This window comes from Petromyzon marinus, chromosome 60 (genome assembly GCF_048934315.1).
Source record: "Petromyzon marinus isolate PM22_M1 ecotype Great Lakes invasive population chromosome 60, UKy_Petmar_22M1.pri1.0, whole genome shotgun sequence".
NCBI classification, from domain to species: domain Eukaryota; kingdom Metazoa; phylum Chordata; class Hyperoartia; order Petromyzontiformes; family Petromyzontidae; genus Petromyzon; species Petromyzon marinus.
The window spans coordinates 9273059-9298719 of NC_133726.1; the positions used below are offsets into that span (position 1 = coordinate 9273059).

General features: G+C 54.4%; 1 protein-coding gene across 1 annotated transcript; it reads left to right on the forward strand.

Annotated features, from left to right (window-relative positions):
• Positions 1 to 2283: 2283 nt before the first annotated feature.
• On the forward strand, positions 2284 to 25653 carry LOC116955537 (uncharacterized). Its single transcript, XM_032976670.2, has 9 exons — positions 2284 to 2862; positions 4392 to 4898; positions 5699 to 5976; positions 7407 to 7502; positions 9567 to 9736; positions 10731 to 10819; positions 13936 to 13993; positions 14327 to 15186; positions 18250 to 25653. The coding sequence occupies exons 1-9, from the start codon at positions 2461 to 2463 to the stop codon at positions 18475 to 18477; spliced, it is 2688 nt and encodes an 895-aa protein (XP_032832561.2). The 5' UTR covers positions 2284 to 2460; the 3' UTR covers positions 18478 to 25653.
• The last annotated feature ends 8 nt before the right edge of the window (positions 25654 to 25661 follow it).

Below are 25661 nucleotides of genomic sequence, written 5' to 3' on the forward strand. Positions count from 1 at the left end.
GATGTTGTGAGCCAAACGTCTGCACCTCGTATTGTTGAAACGTCGTGTGGATTTCTCTTCAACAACTACTGGACATCTTCTTTGGTTCTTTCGGTAAAGTCACGTACAATGAGAATAAAATAAAATAATAAAATAAAATTGCACAGTTAAATTCTCACTGTGTTATTTTATTTTATTAATTTATTATTTTATTCTCATTCTACGTGACTTTACCGAAAGAACCAAATAAGATGAATCCTTGCAGTCACGAAAGCTTTAAATCGAAAACTGCTGCTGCTGTCTATTTGGAGTTTGCGTTCCTCCGAGTCCTCCGGTTTCCCACTAAACATTAAGAAACGCGTAGTGGCTCCTGCTATAAATTTCCACTTAGTTGAGCTTATCGTTTGTATTCACAAGACGTCTTCTGAATCGTACGGCCGACGTCTTCTCAATCTTCAGCAAGACGTCTTCTCAATCTATGGCAAGAAGTCTTCTTAATCTCCGGCAAGACGTCTTCTTAATCTCTGGCAAGACGTCTTCTTAATCTCTGGCAAGACGTCTCCTCAATCTCTGGCAAGACGTCTCCTCAATCTCTGGCAAGACGTCTTCTTAATCTCTGGCAAGACGTCTTCTCAATCTCTGGCAAGACGTCTTTTTAATCTCTGGCAAGACGTCTTTTTAATCTCTGGCAAGACGTCTTCTCAATCCCCCGCAAGACGTCTTCTCAATCTTCCACAAAACGTCTTCTCAATCTTCCACGAGACGTCTTCTCAAACTTCCACAAGACGTCTTCTCAATCTCCGGCAAGACGTCTTCTCAATCTTCCACAAGACATCTTCTCAATCTTCCACAAAACGTCTTCTTAATCTCCGGCAAGACGTCTTCTCGATCTCTGGCAAGACGTCTTCTCAATCTCTGGCAAGACGTCTTCTCAATCTTCCACAAAACGTCTTCTCAATCTTCCGCAAGACGTCTTCTCAATCTCTGGTAAGACGTCTTCTCAATCTTCCACAAGACGTCTTCTCAATCTCTGGCAAGACGTCTTCTCAATCTTCCACAAGACGTCTTCTCAATCTTCCACAAGACGTCTTCTCAATCTCTGGTAAGACGTCTTCTCAATCTTCCACAAGACGTCTTCTCAATCTTCCACAAGACGTCTTCTCAATCTTCCACAAGACGTCTTCTAAATCTCTGGTAAGACGTCTTCTCAATCTTCCACAAGACGTCTTCTCAATCTTCCACAAGACGTCTTCTCAATCTTCCACAAGACGTCTTCTAAATCTCTGGTAAGACGTCTTCTCAATCTTACACAAGACGTCTTCTCAATCTTCCACAAGACGTCTTCTCAATCTCTGGTAAGACGTCTTCTCAATCTTCCACAAGACGTCTTCTCAATCTTCCACAAGACGTCTTCTCAATCTTCCGCAAGACGTCTTCTAAATCTCTGGTAAGACGTCTTCTCAATCTTCCACAAGACGTCTTCTCAATCTTCCACAAGACATCTTCTCAATCTCTGGTAAGACGTCTTCTCAATCTCCGGCAAGACGTCTTCTCAATCTTCCACAAAACGTCTTCTCAATCTTCCGCAAGACGTCTTATAAATCTTCCACAAGACGTCTTCTAAATCTTCTACAAGACGTCTTCTTAATCTCTGGCAAGGCGTCTTCTCAATCTCTGGCAAGACGTCTTCTAAATCTTCCACAAGACGTCTTCTCAATCTTCCACAAGACGTCTTCTAAATCTTCCACAAGACGTCTTCTCAATCTTCCACAAGACGTCTTCTCAATCTTCCACAAAACGTCTTCTCAATCTTCCGCAAGACGTCTTCTAAATCTTCCACAAGACGTCTTCTCAATCTTCCACAAGACGTCTTCTCAATCTTCCACAAGACGTCTTCTCAATCTCTGGTAAGACGTCCTCTCAATCTTCCACAAGACGTCTTCTCAATCTTCCGCAAGACGTCTTCTCAATCTCTGGTAAGACGTCTTCTCAATCTTCCACAAGACGTCTTCTCAATCTTCCACAAAACGTCTTCTCAATCTTCCACAAGACGTCTTCTCAATCTCTGGTAAGACGTCTTCTCAATCTTCCAGAAGACGTCTTCTCAATCTTCCACAAGACGTCTTCTCAATCTCCGGCAAGACGTCTTCTCAATCTTCCACAAAACGTCTTCTCAATCTTCCGCAAGACGTCTTCTAAATCTTCCACAAGACGTCTTCTAAATCTTCTACAAGACGTCTTCTCAATCTCTGGCAAGACGTCTTCTCAATCTTCCACAAGACATCTTCTTAATCTCTGCCAAGACGTCTTCTCAATCTTCCAGAGGCGGTGGTTGTGTTCGGAATGGATCTTCCAGAAGCCACGCTTTGCTGCTGTGCCAGTCGAGGCCGAGCGTGACAATAGAAGGGGGGGGTGTGGGGAGGGACAGAAACACACACATTAGTTTTAGTTAAAAGTTTCGCTCTGCATAAAATTTGCACGATGCAGTCAAAGATTTGCAGTGAAACGGCCGCCAAAACTATGCCGGAGGACGGGGAGACCGAAGAAACGAGCGCGAAATCTGAAGGGCGACACACGCCACGGCCCGGCGAATCAGCGGAAAATGCCGAAGCCTTTCCCTCGCCTGAGTCGTCCGCCGCCCCGGAGGCTCCTTGCCCGGCAGACGAAGGGACCCTGGACGGGGTCCCCGCCTCGGCACTGGTTCTGAATGGGTTCCCGTTCCTGAAGGCGGGCGAGCGGCCCTTTTCTCAGCGCGGGAGGCTCGTCGTGAGCAACGTCCCACAGGGAGCGAGCGAGGACGACCTAAGGAGGTTCTTCATTAAGTTTGGGCGCCTCGCCGAGGCGTGCGTCGACTCTGACAAGAGGGAAGGAGTCGTGAGGCTGGTGAGTGGCAGGGTGAGTGGCAGGGTGAGTGAATGAGTAGGTGGGTGAGGTTAGGTGAGTGGCAGGGTGTGTGAATGAGTAGGTGGGTGAGGTTAGGTGAGTGGCAGGGTGAGTGAATGAGTAGGTGGGTGAGGTTAGGTGAGTGGCAGGGTGTGTGAATGAGTAGGTGAGTGGCAGGGTGTGTGAATGAGTAGGTGGGTGAGGTTAGGTGAGTGGCAGGGTGAGTGAATGAGTAGGTGGGTGAGGTTAGGTGAGTGAGGTTAGGTGAGTGGCAGGGTGAGTGAATGAGTAGGTGGGTGAGGTTAGGTGAGTGGCAGGGTGTGTGAACGAGTAGGTGGGTGAGGTTAGGTGAGTGGCAGGGTGAGTGAATGAGTAGGTGGGTGAGGTTAGGTGAGTGGCAGGGTGAGTGAATGAGTAGGTGGGTGATGTTAGGTGAGTGAGGTTAGGTGAGTGGCAGGGTGTGTGAATGAGTAGGTAGGTGGGCGAGTGGGTGGATGGATGAGTAGGTATAGCAAGTTTAACACGTAGGCTTTCGCGACCAATCTCATCCATTGTTCAGAGTTTTTGGGTTAGATCGCGTAAATAATAATGTGTCGTTAAACCCGCCACCACCCGACACAGCCAATTAGTAAGGTTTGTCACGTAAACACAACATGCCAATTCGTTACTAGTTCAGCACACCGGTGTGTTGGAGAGAAAATCCACAACATTTACAATCTGAGTTAAGAGTAAAATCTAAGTACAGATTGTAAATGTGGATTTTTTTTCTCCAACACACCGGTGTGCTGTACTAATAACGAATGGACATGTTCTGTTTACGTGACAAACTTTACTAATTGCCTGCGTCTGGTGGTGGCGGGTTTAACGACACATTTTTATTTACGCGATCTAACAAAAAAAACCCATGTTATAGGTACAGCATGATAACGAGAGTGTGTGTGAGTGAACTAGTGAGTGAGAGAGTTGGCGAGTGAGTGAGTAGGGGAATGAGCGTGAGCGTTCTTGGTTGAGTGAGTGAATTCGTGGATGGGGGCATAATCGGATTTTTGAGTGACAAATCTCCTAAGCTGGGGATGGCATTGCTTCGGTATAATACTGCATTAATACTACCCCTGATTGAAATCTTATATTCTGAACAGTGGTTCTAGTACCAGCCCTGGTGGCTATACGAAGCACTGTCAGAAAAATCAAAGACATGACTCTCAAAACGATGTCCCTGACAATACGCATACTCGTTCCCTCGCCATAGCGACAACAAGATTACTGGTCTCTAATCCCATGCTTATGTCAAACCAGAGCCATGACTTTACCCATAGCCGTGTCCTCAGTTCTACCCCCTAGTCCAGGCAATAGCCTGGACACTCATTATCCACAAGCGAAGTCTGTTTGTTACCTTCTGTCAGACCAATTGCATAAAATATCTCGCGTGAAAAGTCCCATATTTCTCGGCACTCGCCCCAACAGTCTGGTAAGGCTATACGGAGGATCTTTGTCTTTGTTGTTTTATGTGTTTAATTGCACGAGCACAGGAGACCAGCGCTCTGGCTGAGATCGCTCGCACCGAGTTGGACGGAGCTTGCTGGGGTCTGCCTGCCCTGCCAAACCCATCAACCCCGCCGCCACAGCCAGACCCATCGGCTGACCTCACCACCACCAGCGCAGACGCCGCCAGCAACGGAGAATGCAGCCCCGCCGAACTCGCCGACAGTGGCGACGGCGACAACGCTACTGCGGCAGGTACGGCGGCAGCAGCCGCGACAATCGAACTGGAAGCGGCCGATGCAGCGCAAGCAGAAGCAGCACCAGAAACGCCGGAGGCAGATGCGGCAGAAGCAGCGGGAAGCGACGGCCCGGCTGATGGAGAAGCAGGTGATGCGGCAGGGGAAGAGGGTGAGACGGGCATAGCGGAGAGCACGAACGAGGAGGTGGAGGAAGACGCCACGGTGGAGGGAGCGGATTCGAATTCGGAGACTCAAGATGCGGCGCCACTTAACGAAGGCAAGGGGGAGGCCAACGGAGGAGAGGAGGTAAAGGAGGTGCGTATCTGTGAGCATTGAGCTCATGTGTGAGTTACTCTATCCTGTACAAACATTCACAAACATCCCCCCCCCCCCCCGTGTAGCCTTAACTGCACTCTCAGGGCAAGTTCTGTTAGGGAACGCCTACGAAGGTCGACCCGGGGCACAACGGAGTGGCGTGGCTAGCACCGCCGCCTTTGTTTCCCCAGTGCTGATGGTTACACACCGCACCAGGTACTCAATTAGGGCTCAGTTGCCTGCAGGGAGGCTGAGGATCGGTTCACGTTTCACTCACTGCTGATGTTTACTGCGGGCCAGGAATTCAACTTGGCTCACCGGGTTCATAGTGCCGTGCCACTGCTCGCACATATAAATAAACATACGTGCAAACAAAGGCAAAGATCCCCCGTATAGCCTTAAACTTTTGTTGCAAGTGCTGTTAGCGAGCATCTATCAAGGCCGGCACGTTGCACGAGGGGTGGGTGGCCAGCACCATGCTAGGTCGCCTTGGTCTCCCCAGCGGTGATGTTTACACATCGCACCAGGTACTCATTTGAGGCAGAGTCGACCTAGGGGAGGCCCAGGACCGGTTTAGATATTCGTCACGGATGTTGGCCATGAGCGGCAATCGAACCCGGCTCGCCGGGCTTGTAGTGCAGAGCGCTGACCGCTACACCACGTACAAACGCACGTTCGTGCGCACACGTTGACGGCATTAGACGTTGGGCAGACAGAATGTAGTGGGTGAGTGAGTGACTGGCTGGTTTAACCGAGCGATTCGGTCGGCGGCTAATGGATCGCGCACGTCGGCACTGCAGGCGGCCGAGCCGCAGGGCCCGAGGGTCCGCGTGCGTCGCGCCCGCCACTCGGCGGCGCTCTCCGTCGGGAACCTCTCGCCCTGCGTCTCCAACGAGCTGCTGGCCGAGGCGTTCGGCCGCTTCGGGGAGGTGGAGAGGTCCATCGTGGCGGTGGAAGCCTCGGGCAGCGCCAGCGGAGGGAGCCGGGCGTCGGGGCGCGGGCGGCTCGAGTTTACGAGCACCGAGGAGGCGAGCCGGGCGGCGGAGGCGTGCCGCGACGGCGTCTTCCTGCTCACAGCGTGAGGGTTTCGTGGCGGAGGGGGACGCTCGCGTTCCACGGGGCGCCCCTTTTTATTTGGCTCGTTAGATTTTTTTTCTCTCCCTCTGCCGACGTAATACTCCGCCCCCTCCCGTGCGTCACGTCGCCAGACAATGGATCCATTGGGAAATCTTGCAGAGCGGCGCTCGCTTTCTCGGAGAAGAGCTGCGGGGGGAGAGATCCTTCACAGTAGTGGGCGCACTTCCCCACCCGCTGCCCACCCAGATTAGCACGGTTGGCTCCGTAAATGTTGCGGGTTTGCTCTCAAACACAACCGGTGTGCTGAACTCGCAACTGATTGGCGTGTTTCGTTTATGTGATCAACCATACTAATTGGCTCTGTCAGGTGGTGGCGGGTTTTTAAAGACACATTTATAGTTACGCAATCTAACGCAAAAAAAAAAACTCTCATGGATGCGAAAAAAGTTCAACATGCATATTTTCCTAACCTGATATTGCATGACAATCAAGCATCGTGGGTGTGTTATCGTGAAATCAAGTTGCTTCTGTTTGGCCGGGTAAAGTTTGTTGTTGTGGCACAAGAGGAATTGCAGTTGAGTGGACCTGCTGAAAACAGGCACCGTGATTGCTGATATCGGTCTCTGGGATGAGGCTCGTGAAGGACGCTCCTGGGCAGGCAGTGGCAGTTACCCTCCAGCAACAACGGAGGGCGGTAGAGTAATGCTCAATATTGAGCATTACTCCAGGAGATTTAAAGAATAGCAAGGGTACAGATGGGAAGAGCATTTGACAGTCAGCCTCGTCATTAAACACATTACAACCTGCTTGACCTGCCAATGGTCCTTCATCGCTAAAGTGTACCTAGTGTGGCACAAGCACCATTGTGTTTTCACCGGTGCATAGTGGCGAATGGCAGTTGTTGTTGCTGCGATACTGTGTACGTGCGAGTGCTGTATTCGTGTTGGCACTTTGCTTATTGCTTCTTTTTGCCGCCGTACAACCGAGCTGCACCATGACCGTGCCAAGCCAGCCCGACATGGCTCGGGAGGCGCCGGTGTTGTTTGTCCACTGCCGAAGCTGTGCCAAGCCATGTCGCCGACGTGTCACACGTGATGAACGAGTCAAGGCGCACACATATGATGCGGTGACGCTGTGTCCTCCGTGTACTCACTTGATATCGAACCCAATGATAGAGTCGTTCGTCCTACCGCTGGCCCCGCCTGGCCCTGCTTGGCCCCAAGCTAGATTTAAGACATCTTTTTGCGAGGCCCCCATGCGCGTTATTGTTTTTTTTTCCAGATAGGCACGTCAAACACCAAAGCGGAAAGAAACCACCCCGTACCGCGGCACGGGGATCCCGTGCCGGCTCAGCTCGAGTGTGCCAGTGGGAAAAAGGGGGTTATGTACGAAGGCCCTGGCTCAGGGCTGTTTCTTTATGGCTGCGTGCAGATGCCTCCGGCCTGTGATGGTGGAGCCCTTCAAGCAGCTGGACGAGGAGGAGGGGGTCCCGGAGGCGAGCCTGCCCAGAACCCTGCACTACTACAAGTGAGGGCACGCGCTGGGCCGCCCGCGACCCCCCCAATCATCGAGCGGCGCTTTCAGATGCGCTTCTGCGGCAGTCTGGAACGCACTTCTGTTCCGATCTTAGGAAGCCACTGGAGCTCTGCACTTTTAAAATAATCTAGATTGATAACTCATTTCTTTAGGACTGCTTTTTGCATTTTCGTTTGCTGTCTTTCCCCCGCACCTCCGATTAGCGTGGTTGGCTACGTTACGGTGCGAAAAAAAATACTGTGCATGCATAACACAATCCCAACTTGGCACTGAGATCTTGATCCGTCATGAAAACTTCATTCACATTTGCATCTAACTCGTATACCCGTGTCTGCCCACAGACTTCCATTTCCCCTAAACTAAAATTGCCCCAAAGATGAACATCGCCCATTTGACTAGTTTATCCGTGTCTCTGTACATACAAGTACAATAGTCGCCCTATACCTGTTTAATGTTTCCCTAACTTAGTTTGTAATTGTGCGGTGATCAGTCTGAACGTAATCTGTTCGAGCCCACTCGCCCTCCAGGTTAATTTATTATTTGACGTCGATTTATTTTTCATGCAATATTTTTTACTTCCACCCCATGATGCTGGTTTTTTTTGCTCTTAATTTCTATTTGCCTCATCGCTGTATTTTATTTCGATTTCTTTTCCCTTTTCTCATTATTGGTGACAACCCAGGTCGCTTTGGCTCAACTTTATCTCATCTTAACGTCATTTATATAATGCCTTAACCGAGGCGCTTTACAGAGCATTGAGAATGGTATAACAACAACGACGCGTGTGTGCGTGTGACTGTAATGGGTCGAGATTAGGTGAATGAAATAGATGAGGGGAAGCAATGGGGGTGGGTGAACCTGCGATGGTGCGTGAATTAGGTGACAGCGAAATTGATGACAGCAAGTGATGATGACAAATCGATTGAGTCTCCACGCGTTTGCCCCACTCGTGTGGGGGTGTCCAGCTGTCCTTGGCAACCTTCTCCACGCTGCCCTGTCCTGCGCCGTCTCTCTTTCCGCTCCTCGGCCCACCGTGTCCGCTCGCACCGCATCTCCCCAATCCCACGTCTTCTTCTGCCTTCCTCTTGATCTCTTTCCTTCCACCTGCATCACTCGCCACCTTCGTTCCCACGTCATTTCCCTGTCATCTCTCCACATGACCAAACCTCACCAGAGCCTTTTCTCTCTCTCATCTTCTCTGTGATTCTAACCACCTCGAGTCTTCCTCTCATGTCTTCATTTCTCACCCTGTCCTTCCTTGTTGAAGATTGATTGCCGTGCAAAGAGAATATGAAGAGGGAACAGTGATGGTGGTGGTGGTTATGAGGGGGACATTAAGGCGGGGTCATGGGGGTGAGCCAGAGGTAACAATAAGTGTGAGTTATGAGTGAGGAGCGTAAACTTAGTGAGTGAAGGTGACCGCTTAATGCGGAGGGGGAAGTTTGTTCCAGTGAAGTGGGGAGGGGGGCGAGAAGAGAGAAAGAGCGAAAGCGTGGATTGAATGCAAGGAGGAACGGAGAGAGAGAGCAAAGATTGAGAACGTAGAGGGTGAGAAGATAAAACACAAACGCCGAGTGAACTCACCTCCCGCTCCTCCCGCTCTCCGCATCCCGCTCCTCCCGCTCTCCGCATCCCAATCCTCCCGCTCTCCGCCTCCCGCTCCTCCCGCTCTCCGTGTCCCGCTCCTCCCGCTCTCCGCCTCCCGCTCCTCCCGCTCTCCGTGTCCCACTCCTCCCGCTCTCTGTGTCCCACTCCTCCCGCTCTCCGTGTCCCACTCCTCCCGCTCTCCGTGTCCCGCTCCTCCCGCTCTCCATGTCCCACTCCTCCCGCTCTCCGTGTCCCGCTCCTCCCGCTCTCCATGTCCCACTCCTCCCGCTCTCCGTGTCCCACTCCTCCCGCTCTCCGCCTCCCGCTCCTCCCGCTCTCTGTGTCCCACTCCTCCCGCTCTTCGCGTCCCACTCCTCCCGCTCTCCGTGTCCCACTCCTCCCGCTCTCCGTGTCCCACTCCTCCCGCTCTCCGCGTCCCGCACCTCCCGCTCTTCCCGCTGTCCGCAGGGAGCGCTCGAAGGCGCCGCGCTTTGCGACGCCGGGCACCCTCGAGTTTGAGTTTGCGGCGCGGTGCCGCGCCCTCGACGAGATGGAGCGGCTGCATGTGCAGCAGGTGGAGCGCGGGGTGCAGCGTGCCCGGGAGAGACTGGAGGCCGAGATGGAGACGGCCTATCACGGTGTGTGAGTGGGTTGGATGGGTGGGTGTTGATAGGTGGGTGGGTTGGTGGATAGGTTCTAGATTTAAAGCTTTCGTGACTGCTAGGATCCATACTCTTTGGTTCTATTGGGTAAAGTCACGTAGGTGAAAATAAAATAACAAAAAATCACGACGTTTCGGCCACAACACAATCGGCCTTCATCAGGTGAAGGGACGAGACTGTCTGCACCATGTTTGCAGCACAGCGTGCTAGCTGTCTGGACCAGACAGTCTCGTCCCTTCACCTGATGAAGGCCGCTTGTGTTGTGGCCGAAACGTCGTGATTTTTTGTTATTTTATTTTCACCTACGTGACTTTACCCAATAGAACCAAAGAGTTTGGTGGATAGGTGTTGGTTGGTGGATGTTTGTGGGTGGGTGTTGGTGGGTGGGTGTTGGTGGGTGGATGGGTCTTGGTGGGTGGATGGGTGTTGGTGGGTGGATGGATGAGTGGTCACACGTATGCCGGATGATCGCAATTGCATGCAAAAAAAAATCAAAGACCCAAATCCCCAGTATAGCCTTTAATGGACTGTTAAAGGTCGGCACGGTACACGAGCAGGTGGGTGGCCAGCACCACGCCCGACCACCTTTGTCTCCCCAGTGGCAATATTTACACACCGCACCAGATACTCATTTGAGGCTGAGTCGACCTAAGGGAGGATGCCCAGGAACGGTTCTGATGATCGTCACCGGTGGTGGCCATGAGCGGGAATTCGACTCTGGTCACCATGTTTGCAGCGCAGCGTGCTAGCTGTTACGCTGCCGCACAGACCCACAAACCCAAACAGATCCCCCATTTGGCCTTTAGCTTTTCAAATCACCGCGGTGAGCACTTATGCGTACTCACATGCAATCGCTGTGAATTCACGGTCATGCATGCACGTGTGTGCGCTCGTACACTCATTCATTTGTGCACTCACGCGGGTTCGCGTGTTGACTGGCGTACGCGTCGCTCTTTGTGTGTGTGCGTAGACCGCGTGCGGCGCCGCGAGGAGATGCGGCGTCTCGACGAGGAGAGGAGGCGTCACATGGATGCCCAGCGAGCAGCCTACTCCTCTGACGTACGCTCACCACCGCCAGCCCAGCGTCTAGCCCAGCGTCTAGACCGGCGTCTAGCCCAGCGTCTAGCCCAGCATCTAGCCCAGCGTCTAGCCCGGTATCCAGCCCAGCATCTAGCCCAGCATCTAGCCCAGCATCTAGCCCAGCGTCTAGCCCGGCATCTAGCCCAGCGTCTAGCCCAGCGTCTAGCCCAGCGTCTAGTCCAGCGTCTAGCCCGGCATCCAGCCCAGCGTCCAGCCCAGCGTCCCGCCCAGCGTCTAGCCCGGCATCTAGCCCGGCATCCAGCCCAGCATCTAGCTCGGCGTCTAGACCTGCATCCAGCCCAGCGTCTAGCCGAGCGTCTAGCCCAGCATCTAGCCCAGCGTCTAGCCCAGCGTCCAGCCCAGCATCCAGCCCAGCGTCTAGCCCAGCGTCTAGCCCAGCGTCTAGCCCAGCGTCTAGCCCGGTATCCAGCCCAGCGTCCATCCCAGCGTCCAGCCCAGCATCTAGCACAGCATCTAGCCCAGCATCTAGCCCAGCGTCTAGCCCAGCGTCTAGCCCAGCATCTAGCCCAGCGTCTAGCCGGCATCTAGCCTGGCATCCAGCCCAGCATCTAGCTCGGCGTCTAGACCGGCATCCAGCCCAGCGTCTAGCCGAGCGTCTAGCCCAGCATCTAGCCCAGCGTCTAGCCCAGCGTCTAGCCCAGCGTCCAGCCCAGCATCTAGCCCAGCGTCTAGACCGGCGTCTAGCCCAGCGTCTAGCCCAGCGTCTAGCCCAGCATCTAGCCCAGCATCTAGCCCAGCGTCCAGCCCAGCATCTAGCCCAGCGTCTAGCCCAGCATCTAGCCCAGCATCGAGCCCAGCATCTAGCCCAGCGTCTAGCCCAGCGTCTAGACCGGCATATCACCAGCCATCTGAGCCCGGCGTCCAAGCCTGTATCTAGCCAGGCATGCAGCCTTAGTGAAGCATTCAGCCATGCGTCAAGCTCGGGATCTAGCCAGGTGGCTAATCCAGTATCTAGCCAAACCTGATGAATGTATGTATGCGTATTTAACTTATTTGCACTGTACGTAGACAACCGTGCTAATTGGAGCCAGGTGTCTAGCCAGGCGTCAAGTTTGGGGTCCGGCCAGATGTCTAGCTCTTGGTCTAGTCAGGTGTCTAGCTCACGGTCTAGTCAGGTGTCTAGCTCGTGGTCTAGTCAGGTATCTAGCTCACGGTCTAGTCAGGTGTCTAGCTTGCGGTCTAGTCAGGTGTCTAGCTCGCGGTCTAGTCAGGTGTCTAGCTCACGGTCTAGTCAGGTGTCTAGCTCGCGGTCTAGTCAGGTGTCTAGCTCACGGTCTAGTCAGGTGTCTAGCTCGTGGTCTAGTCAGGTGTCTAGCTCACGGTCTAGTCAGGTGTCTAGCTCACGGTCTAGTCAGGTGTCTAGCTCGTGGTCTAGTCAGGTGTCTAGCTCGCGGTCTAGTCAGGTGTCTAGCTCACGGTCTAGTCAGGTGTCTAGCTCACGGTCTAGTCAGGTGTCTAGCTCGTGGTCTAGTCAGATGTCTAGCTCACGGTCTAGTCAGGTGTCTAGCTCACGGTCTAGTCAGGTGTCTAGCTCGTGGTCTAGTCAGGTGTCTAGCTCACGGTCTAGTCAGGTGTCTAGCTCACGGTCTAGTCAGGTGTCTAGCTCGTGGTCTAGTCAGGTGTCTAGCTCACGGTCTAGTCAGGTGTCTAGCTCGCGGTCTAGTCAGGTGTCTAGCTCACGGTCTAGTCAGGTGTCTAGCTCACGGTCTAGTCAGGTGTCTAGCTCACGGTCTAGTCAGGTATCTAGCTCACGGTCTAGTCAGGTGTCTAGCTCACGGTCTAGTCAGGTGTCTAGCTCACGGTCTAGTCAGGTGTCTAGCTCGCGGTCTAGTCAGGTGTCTAGCTCACGGTCTAGTCAGGTGTCTAGCTCGCGGTCTAGTCAGGTGTCTAGCTCACGGTCTAGTCAGGTGTCTAGCTCACGGTCTAGTCAGGTGTTTAGCTCACGGTCTAGTCAGGTGTCTAGCTCGCGGTCTAGTCAGGTGTCTAGCTCACGGTCTAGTCAGGTGTCTAGCTCGCGGTCTAGTCAGGTGTCTAGCTCACGGTCTAGTCAGGTATCTAGCTCACGGTCTAGTCAGGTGTCTAGCTCACGGTCTAGTCAGGTATCTAGCTCACGGTCTAGTCAGGTGTCTAGCTCGCGGTCTAGTCAGGTGTCTAGCTCACGGTCTAGTCAGGTGTCTAGCTCACGGTCTAGTCAGGTGTCTAGCTCACGGTCTAGTCAGGTGTCTAGCTCGTGGTCTAGTCAGGTGTCTAGCTCACGGTCTAGTCAGGTGTCTAGCTCACGGTCTAGTCAGGTGTCTAGCTCGTGGTCTAGTCAGGTGTCTAGCTCACGGTCTAGTCAGGTATCTAGCTCACGGTCTAGTCAGGTGTCTAGCTCACGGTCTAGTCAGGTGTCTAGCTCACGGTCTAGTCAGGTGTCTAGCTCACGGTCTAGTCAGGTGTCTAGCTCACGGTCTAGTCAGGTGTCTAGCTCACGGTCTAGTCAGGTGTCTAGCTCACGGTCTAGTCAGGTGTCTAGCTCGCGGTCTAGTCAGGTGTCTAGCTCACGGTCTAGTCAGGTGTCTAGCTCGCGGTCTAGTCAGGTGTCTAGCTCACGGTCTAATCAGGTATCTAGCTCACGGTCTAGTCAGGTGTCTAGCTCACGGTCTAGTCAGGTATCTAGCTCACGGTCTAGTCAGGTGTCTAGCTCGCGGTCTAGTCAGGTGTCTAGCTCACGGTCTAGTCAGGTGTCTAGCTCGCGGTCTAGTCAGGTGTCTAGCTCACGGTCTAGTCAGGTGTCTAGCTCACGGTCTAGTCAGGTGTCTAGCTCACGGTCTAGTCAGGTGTCTACCTTACGGTCTAGTCAGGTGTCTAACTCATGGTCTAGTCAGGTGTCTAGCTCACGGTCTAGTCAGGTGTCTAACTCACGGTCTAGTCAGGTGTCTAGCCACATGGTCTAGTCAGGTGTCTAGCCATGCGTCGAGCCCAGCTTCCACTTCATTGTTTAGCCCAGCGTCTAGCACAGGTGCTGGCTAGGAGCGCATGTCCTGACACTCTGTATACCGGGCTCATGGGCATCTTTGTGCTTTGATTTCCAGGCGCAGCATCCCATCACGGATAAACGCCCTGGAACGGAACTGGAAACGGAGGGAGCGAGTAAGAGTGGCGACGCTCACCGATGATCCCTGTGAATGCTCCTCCTGACGATGACGATGCCTTGACCACCGCTGAGTAGGAAGATGACGAAACTGTTGCCGTTTTGGGTGATGATGTCGCTTTTGATAAAGTCTCCACGACTGCTGATTGTGGCGATGATGATGATGACGACGACGACGACAAAACTGCAGCTTTTAATGTTGCGACTGATGATGATGGCATCATCATCATCAGTCGCTGTTCATGACAGTACTGCGCCCGCTCTTGCAGATTTTTCTGCTGCAGCTGATGCTGATTCTCTCTTTCCCCGCTCTCTTCCCCGTGCACGCACAGACCCTTACTCCTCTCCTCTACCGTACAAATCGGAGTCGGCTCACTCGACACGCACCACGCCCATCTCCGCACAGACGCAGCATGCAGCGCAGCAGCACACGCAGCACGCAGCAGCGCAGCAGGCGCAGCAGCACACTCAGCATTCGCAGTACACGCAGCAGACGCAGCTCGCGCAGCACGCAGCGCAGCAGCACACAATGCAGCACACAACGCAGCACAGGGAATACTCAGAGCTTCCTTCGCACCCGCAGCAGCAGCAGCACCCGCAGCACCCGCAGCACACGCAGCACCCGCAGCAGCAGCAGCAGCACACGCAGCAGCACACGCAGCAGCACACGCAACACACGCAGCACACGCAGCACACGCAGCACACGCAGCACTCGCAGCACCCAGATCGCTCCGTGCAAGACTCGCAGGCGGAACGCATCTCCCGCAGCGTGCACGGCGCTCGCGCGGCCCATGCGGAGCAGCACGCCGCTCGGACCGCGCAGCAGCAGCACGCGGAGCAGCACGCAGCGCAGCTTGGTGCACAGCAGGGGGCGCAACACGGAGAGCAGCACATGGAACATGCGCAGCAGCACAGCACGCAGCAGCATAGCACGCAGCAGCACAGCACGCAGCAGCACAGCACGCAGCAGCACAGCACGCAGCAAGCGCAGCACGCGGAGCCGCACAGGAGCGACATGGAGCTGCCCTTGTCCTCCGCGCACCAACAGCGCTCGGACCTGGGGCAGCTGCTGCTGATGGCTCCGGAGCAGAGGAGACTCCACGGGGGCCACGGGGGCCACGGGGGCCACGGGGGTGCCGTCGGTGTTGGAGACGACAGGCTCTGGGCCGGCATCCCGGAATCGATGGCTCTGGTGGGTTTGAGAGAGATGCGGGGAGGCGAGCGCGTGTGGGGTTTGTGTGAGGCGAGGCGAGGGGGTGAGGTCTGCGAGCATTGAGTGTGTGCACGAGCATATATTGGAAGAAAATTAGTCACCCCCTGTGAGTGGCTGGCTGAAGAAGCCATCGGCTGAGGAAGTACGGAAGGCGATCCAGAGTCTGAGACCCGGAAAAGGGCCGGGCAGAGACGATCTCCCTAGCGAAATGCTGAGGGAGGGTGGCGTTTGTGCACAGACTGCCCTACATGACATCATAACAACAGTCTAGACCACTGGACGGGTTAGGCAGGATTGGAAGGATGTCCTGGTGGTCCCCCTCTTTCAGAAGGGGGACCGCACAGTCTGTAACAACTACAGGGACACCTCACTCCTCAGTGTGTCAGGAAAGGTCCTGGCAAGGATTATTCAATATCGCCTTGCCAGGCACGCTGAGGAGAGGCTTGCAGAGCCCCAATGTGGTTTCAGGCCAGGGTGGTTCTGCACAGATGCCATATTTGTTTTGTTACAGCAGAGATGTAGGGGATTCCAACATTATCTACATCTCTGCTTTTTTGACCTGGTCAAGGCCTATGATACCATCAGTAGGCCTGGGCTCTGGGTTGTTCTTCATGCTTTCAGAGTCCCTGAATCTCTGCTCACTATCCTGACACACATGATAATGGGCAGGCCCGGGTAAAACTAGGTGGCCAGGAGTCGGAGCCATTCCCTGTTCACCTAGAAGTTTGTGAAGCCTTCTTTGGCTGTACCGGAGGAATTTACATCTGGTACAGATATAATGGGAGGCTGATCGATGCCCGGGTGCGGTCAAGGGATGGCTACATATTGGTCAACCACGTTATGTACGCTGATGATCTGGTGATTGCTGCTCACTCAGAGGAGGAATTTGAGGCGCTGCTGCTGAACCTGGAGCTTGCCACTAAGAGGTTGGGCCTTACCATCAGCCCCACCAAAACTAAGCACCTGCCTGGGTATTTTGTGCCATCAAATCCTCTACCCCCTGACCTCCCCATTGTTGATGGGGCAGATGTGGAGAGAGTGTAGCGTTTTCCATACCTGGGTAGTGTGCTCTATGACCAGCTCGGGTTTGACAGCAGAGGTCTCCGAATCATTCGAACGGCATTATCTTTTCATCGGCTGTGTAATGCTGTGTGGAAGCTACCTGGTCTGTTCCTCTTCACGAAGTTTTTAGTCTTCTTGGCCACGGTCATGCCCTCCCTTCTCTATCCTTGCGAAACGTTGACCCCCCTAATGGTACATCTTTGCCAGTTATAAATAATTAGGCTGGCATGCCTACGATCCATCTTGAGTTTAACCAGGCTGGATTGTGTGAGGAGCTCACAAATCCTTGAAAGATCTGGACAAAGTCCCATCAGTGAGCTCCAGCAGGCAAGGCTGCATTGTCTGGGTCATGTAGTCCGGATGCCCAGCCACCGCCTGCCGAAATAGCTTTTGTTCACCCGGATAGAGAAGGCTAAATGGGCACGGCATGGCTAGAGAAGAGATGGAGTGATGTTGTACTGGGTGGACTTGCCAATGACTGGTACCAGCGGCGTCAAGATCGGCCTTTATGGAGGAGGCTCGTGAAGGATGCTACTCGCCAGTTGCAAGCAATCACCCTTCAGCAACAATGGAGGGCAGAGGAGCAACGCTCACAACAACCAGCGGAGCGCCGGGTGGCTAAAACACAGCAAGTTGGCACAGTAGGGGGCACAGCTGGTGTATCCGCCAGCCATCTCAGTCAACCCATGGCACCTGGGTCTGTCCCATGACCTGCCAGAGGATGTTTGACACTTCACGTGTCCTTAATGTGCACATGGCCTGGCACAAGCACCGTGCTGATGTCACCGCCACTTAGTGGCGAATGGTGTCCCGTGACCTCCTGCCGTCCGAGCCACCCAATACTTCGCGAGTGGCCTCGAAGTGCACCTGGCCTGGCACGGGCGGCGGTTTGGCACGTACCTCGAACTTTGTACGTAGCCCAACCGTGCTCATCAGAGGCGCGGGGCGACATCGCCGTCGGTTGTTGTGGTTGTTGTCGGTGTTGTCGTCGTTGTCGGTGTTGTTGTCGGTGTTGTTGTCGGTGTTGTCGTTGTTGTCGTTGTTGTCGTTGTTGTCGGTGTTGTTGTTGTCGGTGTTGTCGGTGTTGTCGTTGTTGTCGGTGTTGTCGTTGTTGTCGGTGTTGTTGTGGTTGTTGTTGTTGTCGTTGTTGTCGGTGTTGTTGTTGTTGTCGGTGTTGTCGTTGTTGTCGGTGTTGTCGTTGTTGTCGGTGTTGTGGTTATTGTTGTTGTCGTTGTTGTCGGTGTTGTTGTGGTTGTCGTTGTTGTCGTTGTTGTCGGTGTTGTTGTCGTTGTTGTCGTTGTCGGTGTTGTTGTCGGTGTTGTCGTTGTTGTCGGTGTTGTTGTCGTCGTTGTCGGTGTTGTCGGTGTTGTCGGTGTTGTTGTCGTTGTTGTCGTTGTTGTCGTTGTCGGTGTTGTTGTCGGTGTTGTTGTCGGTGTTGTCGTTGTTGTCGGTGTTGTTGTGGTTGTTGTCGTTGTTGTCGTTGTTGTCGGTGTTGTCGTTGTTGTCGGTGTTGTCGGTGTTGTTGTCGGTGTTGTCGTTGTTGTCGGTGTTGTTGTGGTTGTTGTGGTTGTTGTCGGTGTTGTCGTTGTTGTCGTTGTTGTCGGTGTTGTTGTGGTTGTTGTGGTTGTTGTTGTTGTTGTCGGTATTGTTGTCGTTGTTGTCGGTGTTGTTGTGGTTGTTGTCGTTGTTGTCGGTGTTGTCGTTGTTGTCGGTGTTGTTGTGGTTGTTGTGGTTGTTGTCGGTGTTGTTGTCGTTGTTGTCGGTGTTGTTGTCGTTGTTGTCGTTGTTGTCGGTGTTGTCGGTGTCGGTGTTATTGTCGTTGTTGTCGTTGTTGTCGTCGGAGTGGAAGATGGCAAGCGGCGTTCTCACTGCCCGTGCCGCGACCTGAAGCGGTGAGCCGCCGATGCAAAACCGCCGTGCGGTCGCTCAAGTCGCACCCCCCCCCCCGCCCCCTCCCTGCGGCCGTGCGGTCTCCCGCAGGCCGGCTTCGCGCAGACCAGCGCCGTGGCCCTCGGCGTCGCCGGACTCATGAGCCTCTCCCAGTACGATCCGTACCGGGACGCGGGCCCCGCAGCCGGCACGGACGGCCGCGGCCACGCCCACGAGTCGGACGCGAGCCGCTACGCGGGGCCGGGCCGGGGCCCCGCGATGGGCGCGGCGCCGCCCGGCGACGAGTACGAGGCGGAGATCAAACGGCGACGCTTTTAGGCGAAGGAGGAACGGAAGAAAAAGGAAATGGTCTTGTTTCTGCATCCGCTCGTACGGCCGTGGCTCTTCGCGGTCGTGTTGCCGTGCGTACGTTCCTTTCTTTCGCACCGTACGTAGCTGGCCGTGCTGAATGGGGGAGGCATCCCGCGCGCGTGCGTGTGTGTGCGCGTGCGTGTGTGTGCGTGTGTCTTTTTCGGGTCGTGCCCGCGTGTCGATCCACGGCGCGATGTGTCCGACGTTTCGCACCGGAAGCCGAGTTGAGTTCCAGCACGTGGAGCGAAACGTCGGACATTGTGCCGAAGAGCGCAACCCCCGAAAACACGTTGGAGAATTGTGGATCTCTCTCCCATGAGTAGTGAAAGAACTGTGGTGGCGGTGGTGATGATGAGTTAAAAAAAATGTGTCCGTAATTACGTGTTTGAGAGAGTGTGTGTGTGAATAATAGGGGGAGCGGTCGTATAGCGGTTAGCGTGCTGCGCAGTGAACTCAGCGGCCCGAGTTCAATTCCCGCTCACTGCCAACACCAGCGACGATTATCTGCACCGGTCCTGGACCTTCCCTAGGTCGACTCAGCCTTAAATGAGTACCTGGTGCGGTGTTTAGTAAACATCGCCACTAGGGAGACAAAGGCGGCCGGCCGGGCGTAGTGCTGGCCACCCACCCCCACGTGTGCCGTTCCGGCCTTCATAGGTGCACGCTAACAGCACTTGCCCCAACAGTCTGTTAAGGCTACACGGGGGATCTTTGTTCGTGTGAATAATTTAGAGAGCTGTCATGCAGCGGTTAGCGCTCCGGGCTACGAACCCGGCAACCCAAATTAAATTCCCAGCCGTGGTGAAAGTCCGTGTTGGTTATTTGAACCGCTCCTGGGCCTCCTCCCGAGGTCGACTCAGCCTTAACTGAGTACTGGGTGTGGTGTGTAGTAAACATCAGAAATGGGAAGAAAAAGGTGGCTGGATGTGGTGCTGGTCTCACCACACCCTTGTGCGCCACGTTAACCTTTGTGAGTGCTCGTGAACAGCGCTTTCCCAACAGCCCACATGGCTATGGGGGGGGGTGGGATCTTTGTCCTGGTCTCCATGTGGGTTCTGGTGGCAATTCACGGGATGCCGAGGCTCTTTCCACCACCAACTCGGCAACCCGCGACCGCCACTCGTCCTCGCGGCGCCACGCGGCCCTTCGAACCTCCCGAGTGCAGGCTGCGGGTGAGGCCTCCGCATTCCCCGACTTGGGATGTTGGGGACGGTGGGAGCGGGCATGTCGCTTTCAACTCGGCTCGCCAGAAACGACTCGCGTCAGCCCAGGGTCTCCGGGGAGGCCTGGACCGCGTAATCCAATGCAGCCACTGCGGCCCTGTGAGCCACGGTCCTAAACTTCGCCCGTCAGGAGGAGGGGGCAGGACGGTGCCAACCCCGGAGAGCCGAGGGCAAGGCCGCTGTGGATTCGAGTATGGGTGGTTAAAAATTGCGCTTTGCGTTGCTGTTGACCAACCACGTGAAACGAACTCGCGAACAATCGGTTACCGCTTGGTCACGACGCCAGCCAATGTCCACAGCTGTAAAAGTAACGTCTGTGACCTCTTAACTGTGTAATGGTCAACGCACTGGAATCCACCCCCACCCCCTCCCTCCCGTCACCGCTTCTGTCCGCTCTGCAGCGTGAACGGGTTCATCGCGGTAGATCCCTGGGTCGTGTGTCCGGTGGGGATAAAGTGTGGGTGTGCCCCCCCCCCGGCCCCCACCCTTTCCAAGGTTCGTGGAGGAGGTCGGCTGGTCACCCTCCTAGACAGAGCTCCCTCGAGCGGAGGAGCTCCCCCGAGCGGAGGAGCTCCCCCGAGCGGAGGAGCTCCCTCGAGCGGAGGAGCTTCCCCGAGCGGAGGAGCTCCTCCGAGCGGAAGAGCTCCCCCGAGCGGAGGAGCTCCCCCGAGCGGAGGAGCTCCCTCGAGCGGAGGAGCTCCCCCGAGCGGAGGAGCTCCCTCGAGCGGAGGAGCTCCCCGCCAGAATTGGCGCGTGCACGAGCGAGCCACGCGGTGACCTAGGCCGCTGTGCGGTCCGCGCGTGTGCGCCAATCGGGCCAGGTTCCGCGATACGTACGTGCGTACAGTTGAACTTCTTTCGCACCGTACATAGCCAATAGTGCTTAACGGAGTATGGGTGAGTGTGTGGGTGGGTGAGTGACTGTGTGAGTGACTTTGTGAGTCTACGTATGTACGTACGTTCAACTTCTTTCGCACCGTACATAGCCAATAGTGCTAAACGGAGTATGGGGAGTGTGTGTGTGTGGGTGGGTGAGTGACTGTGTGAGTGACTTTGTGAGTCTACGTATGTACGTACGTTTAACTTCTTTCGCACCGTACATAGCCAATAGTGCTAAACGGAGTATGGGTGAGTGTGTCGGTGGGTGAGTGACTATGTGAGTGACTTTGTGAGTCTACGTATGTACGTACGTTCAATTTCTTTCCCACGGTACGTAGCCCAAACGCGCTAATTGGATCGTGCTGGAAGCGGTTACCGGGTTAGCGGTTGTCGCTGAGCAACCCTGAGAGGTTGGAGTGACCTCCGTGGTTGACGCCCTCCTCCGTGGTTGATGCCCTCCTCTGTGGTTGCTGCCCTCCTCCGCACAGTTGCAGTGGCAGGCACCGCGGTACGGACCCAGCATACCCGGGTTCGACTCCCAGACGTGATGCTCGACATCGGCGCCAAGTGGTATCTGTACCTTCTCGTGGACCTCCCCCTAGGTTAACTCGGCCTTAAATTAGCACCTGGTGTAGTGTGCACTGGAGAGAAGCAAAGGTGGCCGGGCCCGAGCTACAGCATCACCCCCCCCCCCTACCTTCTTCTTGCCAGCCTTAAGAGGTGTTCGCCATCGGCACCAGAACCCATGCTGTACGAGTGTGTGTGATCGTGTAATCGTGTCTATGTGCGCCTTCGTGTACGCGCGCAGGGCTGTGGTGCGCGACGCTCGTTGTCTTTGTCAGACGGTGCAGTGAGTCGGTCTTCACCGGGGATAGGTGCCACGGAAGACCGCTGCTTCCCCTCGCACACTCGGCTTGGCTCGGCCCACTCGAACTCCTCAAACGAGCGCGTTCAACAACACTGCGGGTGTGCGTACGCGTGCAAGGTGGCCGGAGGGTAGCACAGCTGGGGATTCTTGAATCCATCTGTGCGGAGGTCCAAGTGCTTCCCCTACCACCCAACGCGTGCGTTGATGGGTTGTATGCGGGTGTGGTGGCGAAACTCTCACGCGGTGCCATTCGTGGACCAACGCGCCCAATGCAGCAGCAGCAGCAGCAGCAGGACCCCGCGTGAGAAGCAAAGACTCGGGCGAGGCTTTCCCCAATGTAAAGACTGTGAGTGTGCGGCAGCTCGCGAACAAGGGGATTGACAGGACGGGTTCAGAGTATTCGTTGCGGACGTTTGTTGCGAGCCGCTGTTAAGTGAATACGACGTCGTTCAGTGATGCCGCACGGGTCGCGATGCACGTGCCCAAACAGTAACACTCGCCACGTTAGTGGCGTGGCCTTAAAAAAAGATGTTTAACGGGCGGCGTTTTGGGAAATGGCCATACCTCGCCTGGTATACACGAGGTGGTGAGTTCGATCCCGACCCTGGCGCCTGCTGTATATGTGAAGTTTCCGTGTGTGTCTCTCTCTCTCCACGGTGGTGTGGATTTTCTCCGGGAATTCCGGTTTTCCCCTCCAGATTTAGAATCGACGCACATTTTAGAGTATTTGACTGCTGCTAGAAATTTCCACGTGATAAGCCACTTTGTTGAGCTATCGTTTGTGGCCAGATCGCTTCTGAAAAAAAGCTATACAGCTCAGTGGGCCTTACCTGCTAAAATAAAAAAATTGTTTTAGTTTATTTTAGTTTAAATGAAAGCAATATTAAGTAATTAGAAACATGCCCCTCTAATCGCACGTGTGTAGACATTGTTCAGGAAGGTCACTGGAAGGTTTATAAACAGGCGCAAGAATAGTTACTGTATAGCAGCTGTTGAGTACCAGAAAACCCCTTCAATGATCGCAAAGTCAAAACAAAAGCCAACTCGTCTTGACCCAGCGTTGTTAAATGGCACCCGGTAAGCACCTGCGTGTGTGTGGCATCATGGGGGCTGCAGCTGGTGGATCTGCCAGTCATCGCGGTCAGCCAACCTACGGTACCTGCCTGGGTCTGTCACCGTGACCTGTCAGCAGCGAGGCCTTCGACAACTTCACGTGGTGGCCTCAAAGTGCACACAGCCTGGCACAAGCGCCGTGGGGACGTCGCCGTCAGTGGCGAGTGGCGCGTGTTGGGGGCGCTAGACCGGCACCGCTGAGCGCATTTACACGGACTGTGTAACGAATGCTAGTCCAGCACTGTGACGACCGTGTTGATCGCTGACTCCAACACAACACCTGGGCAGGGGAGCAGTTGGCGTGAAATCACTTGCTGCTGCTGCGCCACCATATGCCACCTCGCCCGCCTGGGGCCGCACTCATGAGCTGGGCTTGCTACTCCGCGTGGAGGTCTCTCGCCACGGTGGCCAGGAAATGTTACCTACCTCGCCTGGTATGCAGGAGGTCGTGGGTTCGATGCCGACCCTGACGCCTGCTGTATATTTAGAGTCTGCGTGTCTCTTCTCCCCGTGGCCGCGTGGATTTTTCTCCGGGTTCTCCGTTTTTTCCCCTCCACATTTAGAATCAACGTCACGTGTTGCCATGTGGCTGCGACAAATCTCCACGTGATAAGCCACTTGCTTGAGATATCATTTGCGGCCCGGTCGTTTCTGGAAACGAGCTGTAAAGCTCACTGGGCCTTACCTGGTAAAATTAAAGATAGTTTAGTTTTACGGTGAAATGACACCGCAGTAGTGAGTGACATTAGTGTCGTAAATTACCAGTGAAATTGTCTACAAATGCATCCGTGAACGATTACATTGCCTTGCTCTCCGGCGTGTTTTAGGTCTGCGGAGTGAGAAATTGCAGGGCTGCACCTTTACCTCAACGCCCCCTACGGTTCGATGAGTGCACGCACGTGACCTGCAGGGAAGGGGCTCAGAATTCAAAGGAAACGGCACGTCGTGGATTGTTTCCAATCACAGACGAACTATAAACTGCGTGCTGCTGTCAAGTAATAATAATGGTGATGAGCTGCTCCATCGGTATCCGCCCCGTTCCTGCAGAGCAGTGGTTCTTAACCTGGTGTACGAGATGCCCTTTCTGGGGGGGGAGGGGGGGGGTGCGAGGCATGGCCAAATTTTTTAAAGAAGTTAAATCATCAAAAACACAAATTAAGCACGGGCACGAAAGTTACAACTTTGTTTCATCAACCCCTACGTCGTTATTGACACTGTACTTCGTTTTCACGGTTGAGAAGCAAGAGGCTGCGGTGAAGGCGAAGAGATGCGTTGGGAATCGAGCAAGGCCCTTCGCGCAGGGGTTTGGTTTCTAAGTCGCCTGCAGAGTCGCCGTGGTTTTGCCCAGTTAAAAGCAAAGTGCGAGTTAGTATTCACGTTTGCCAATTTTGAAGCGTGACGGCCTGCACATGCAGCTTAATCTCTTGTTTTATATAAAGCCGATATACAGGCTGCTTTTAAAATGTTTTATCACTTTTTGGGACTCGTTTTTAATGGAAAAATAACGGATAATACGCTGTGACATGATAACAAGAGTCCGTGAATAGCTTCAAAGAGTCTCCACCATCGTTGTCAACGCGTGCCTGGAATCTTCTCCAGGTGATCTCCAGAGTCCGGGAGGCAGCAGCACATTGTTTGTGGTGTTGGTTACAAATGCTCCGAAGTGTTAACATTTTTTGAAGCACCCTTTCACGCCACGATATTTTAAACGTCCACTGTGAAGCAGTAATGTACATAATGTACACACGCGTGTGTGTTAACTGTGAACGACCCAACCAGTGATAGCTATCCATTGTAACTTACATGACTACATTGACCCGCCTGATTGGCTCACAAGTGATGGCATCGCATGTAACCCCTCTTCAGACCGAAAGAGGGAGGATCTCCCCACAACTCTGGCTGTCGCCTGATGAGGCCGGCTGCAAGTACCGGCGAAACGTCACGGGACGCGAATTGTAAATGTTGTGGGTTTTAATTTCCGACACCACCACCCGTGAGTCCTAAACTAGTAATTAATGGGCACGTTTTGTTTACGTGACGAACCTAACTTGGTTGGCTGTGTCGGGTGGTGGTGGTGGCGGTGGCGGATTAAACGACGCATTTATATTTTACGCAAACTTAACCCCAGAAAACCTCCATTGTGGAGTCTCGTCACGGTTAACGCACACTGCGGTGTTAACCAGGGCAGCCGCCGGGCCCGGAACCGCGAGCCTCTGCGAACGGCGCCGCGCCGTAGCCGCCCAGCCGTGCGATGGGGACGCCAGCGACAAAGTCGCCACGTGAAGCGAGCGCACGCACAAAGACCCCCCGCATAGCCTTAGCAGACTTGGACCAAGTGCTGTTAGCGAGTAGCACCTATGAAGGCCGGTCGGGCACACGAGGGGGTGGGTGGCCAGCACCACGCCCGGCCGCCGTTGCCCCCCTAGTGGCGGTGTTTACGCGCCGCACCGGCTACTGGTTAGAGGCCGAGTCGCACCGCGCCCAGCAGGCCGCCAGCGAGCGCTGCAGATGAAGCCCTCGCAGGCTCCGGAGCTGTTGGGGGAGAGACGCGCGTCTCTGGTGCGATCGGCGCCGCGTTCTCGCCGGGGTGGCGAGTCACGGCTGCCATGCGGTGGGAACTCGCGTGGCTTGTGACAAAATACAATTGGGAGGCATCTGAAAGGGGCTGATCGGTTGTAGACAAACTCGCCACGTGACCCACCCACGCGTGTGGATGAACTCCTACAACTACTCCTATTATTATTTTGTTGTTTAAAGTACCCGCTGCTTTCGCATTTCCCCGTCTTGATTGCGGAACGCACGGGCTGGGTTTACGCCGAATGCCCGGCGCCCTCCGGTATCGTTAACAAACCCTTCGCGTGCCGAGCGGTGCCGAATTGTGCACCTATCCCTGGGGGGGGGGGGGGGCTTTTTTTTACAACGGAATAAAAAATAAACTTGTTTTTCCTTTTTTATTTAAAGCTTTCGTGACAGCAGGGATTCATATTCTTGGTTCTTTCGGTAAAGTCACGTAGAAGGGAAACAAAATAAAAATATAAAACAATAAAATTCCCGTCAGTATTTTACAA

What these genes read in the sequence shown, in the direction of transcription:
- LOC116955537 (XM_032976670.2), top strand. Translation starts at nt 2,461, where the DNA reads ATGCAGTCAAAGATTTGCAGTGAAACGGCCGCCAAAACTATGCCGGAG. An exon ending in GGGAAGGAGTCGTGAGGCTG is followed by an intron (nt 2,863 to 4,391) that starts GTGAGTGGCAGG and finishes GCACGAGCACAG; the next exon opens with GAGACCAGCGCTCTGGCTGA. An exon ending in GAGGAGAGGAGGTAAAGGAG is followed by an intron (nt 4,899 to 5,698) that starts GTGCGTATCTGT and finishes TCGGCACTGCAG; the next exon opens with GCGGCCGAGCCGCAGGGCCC.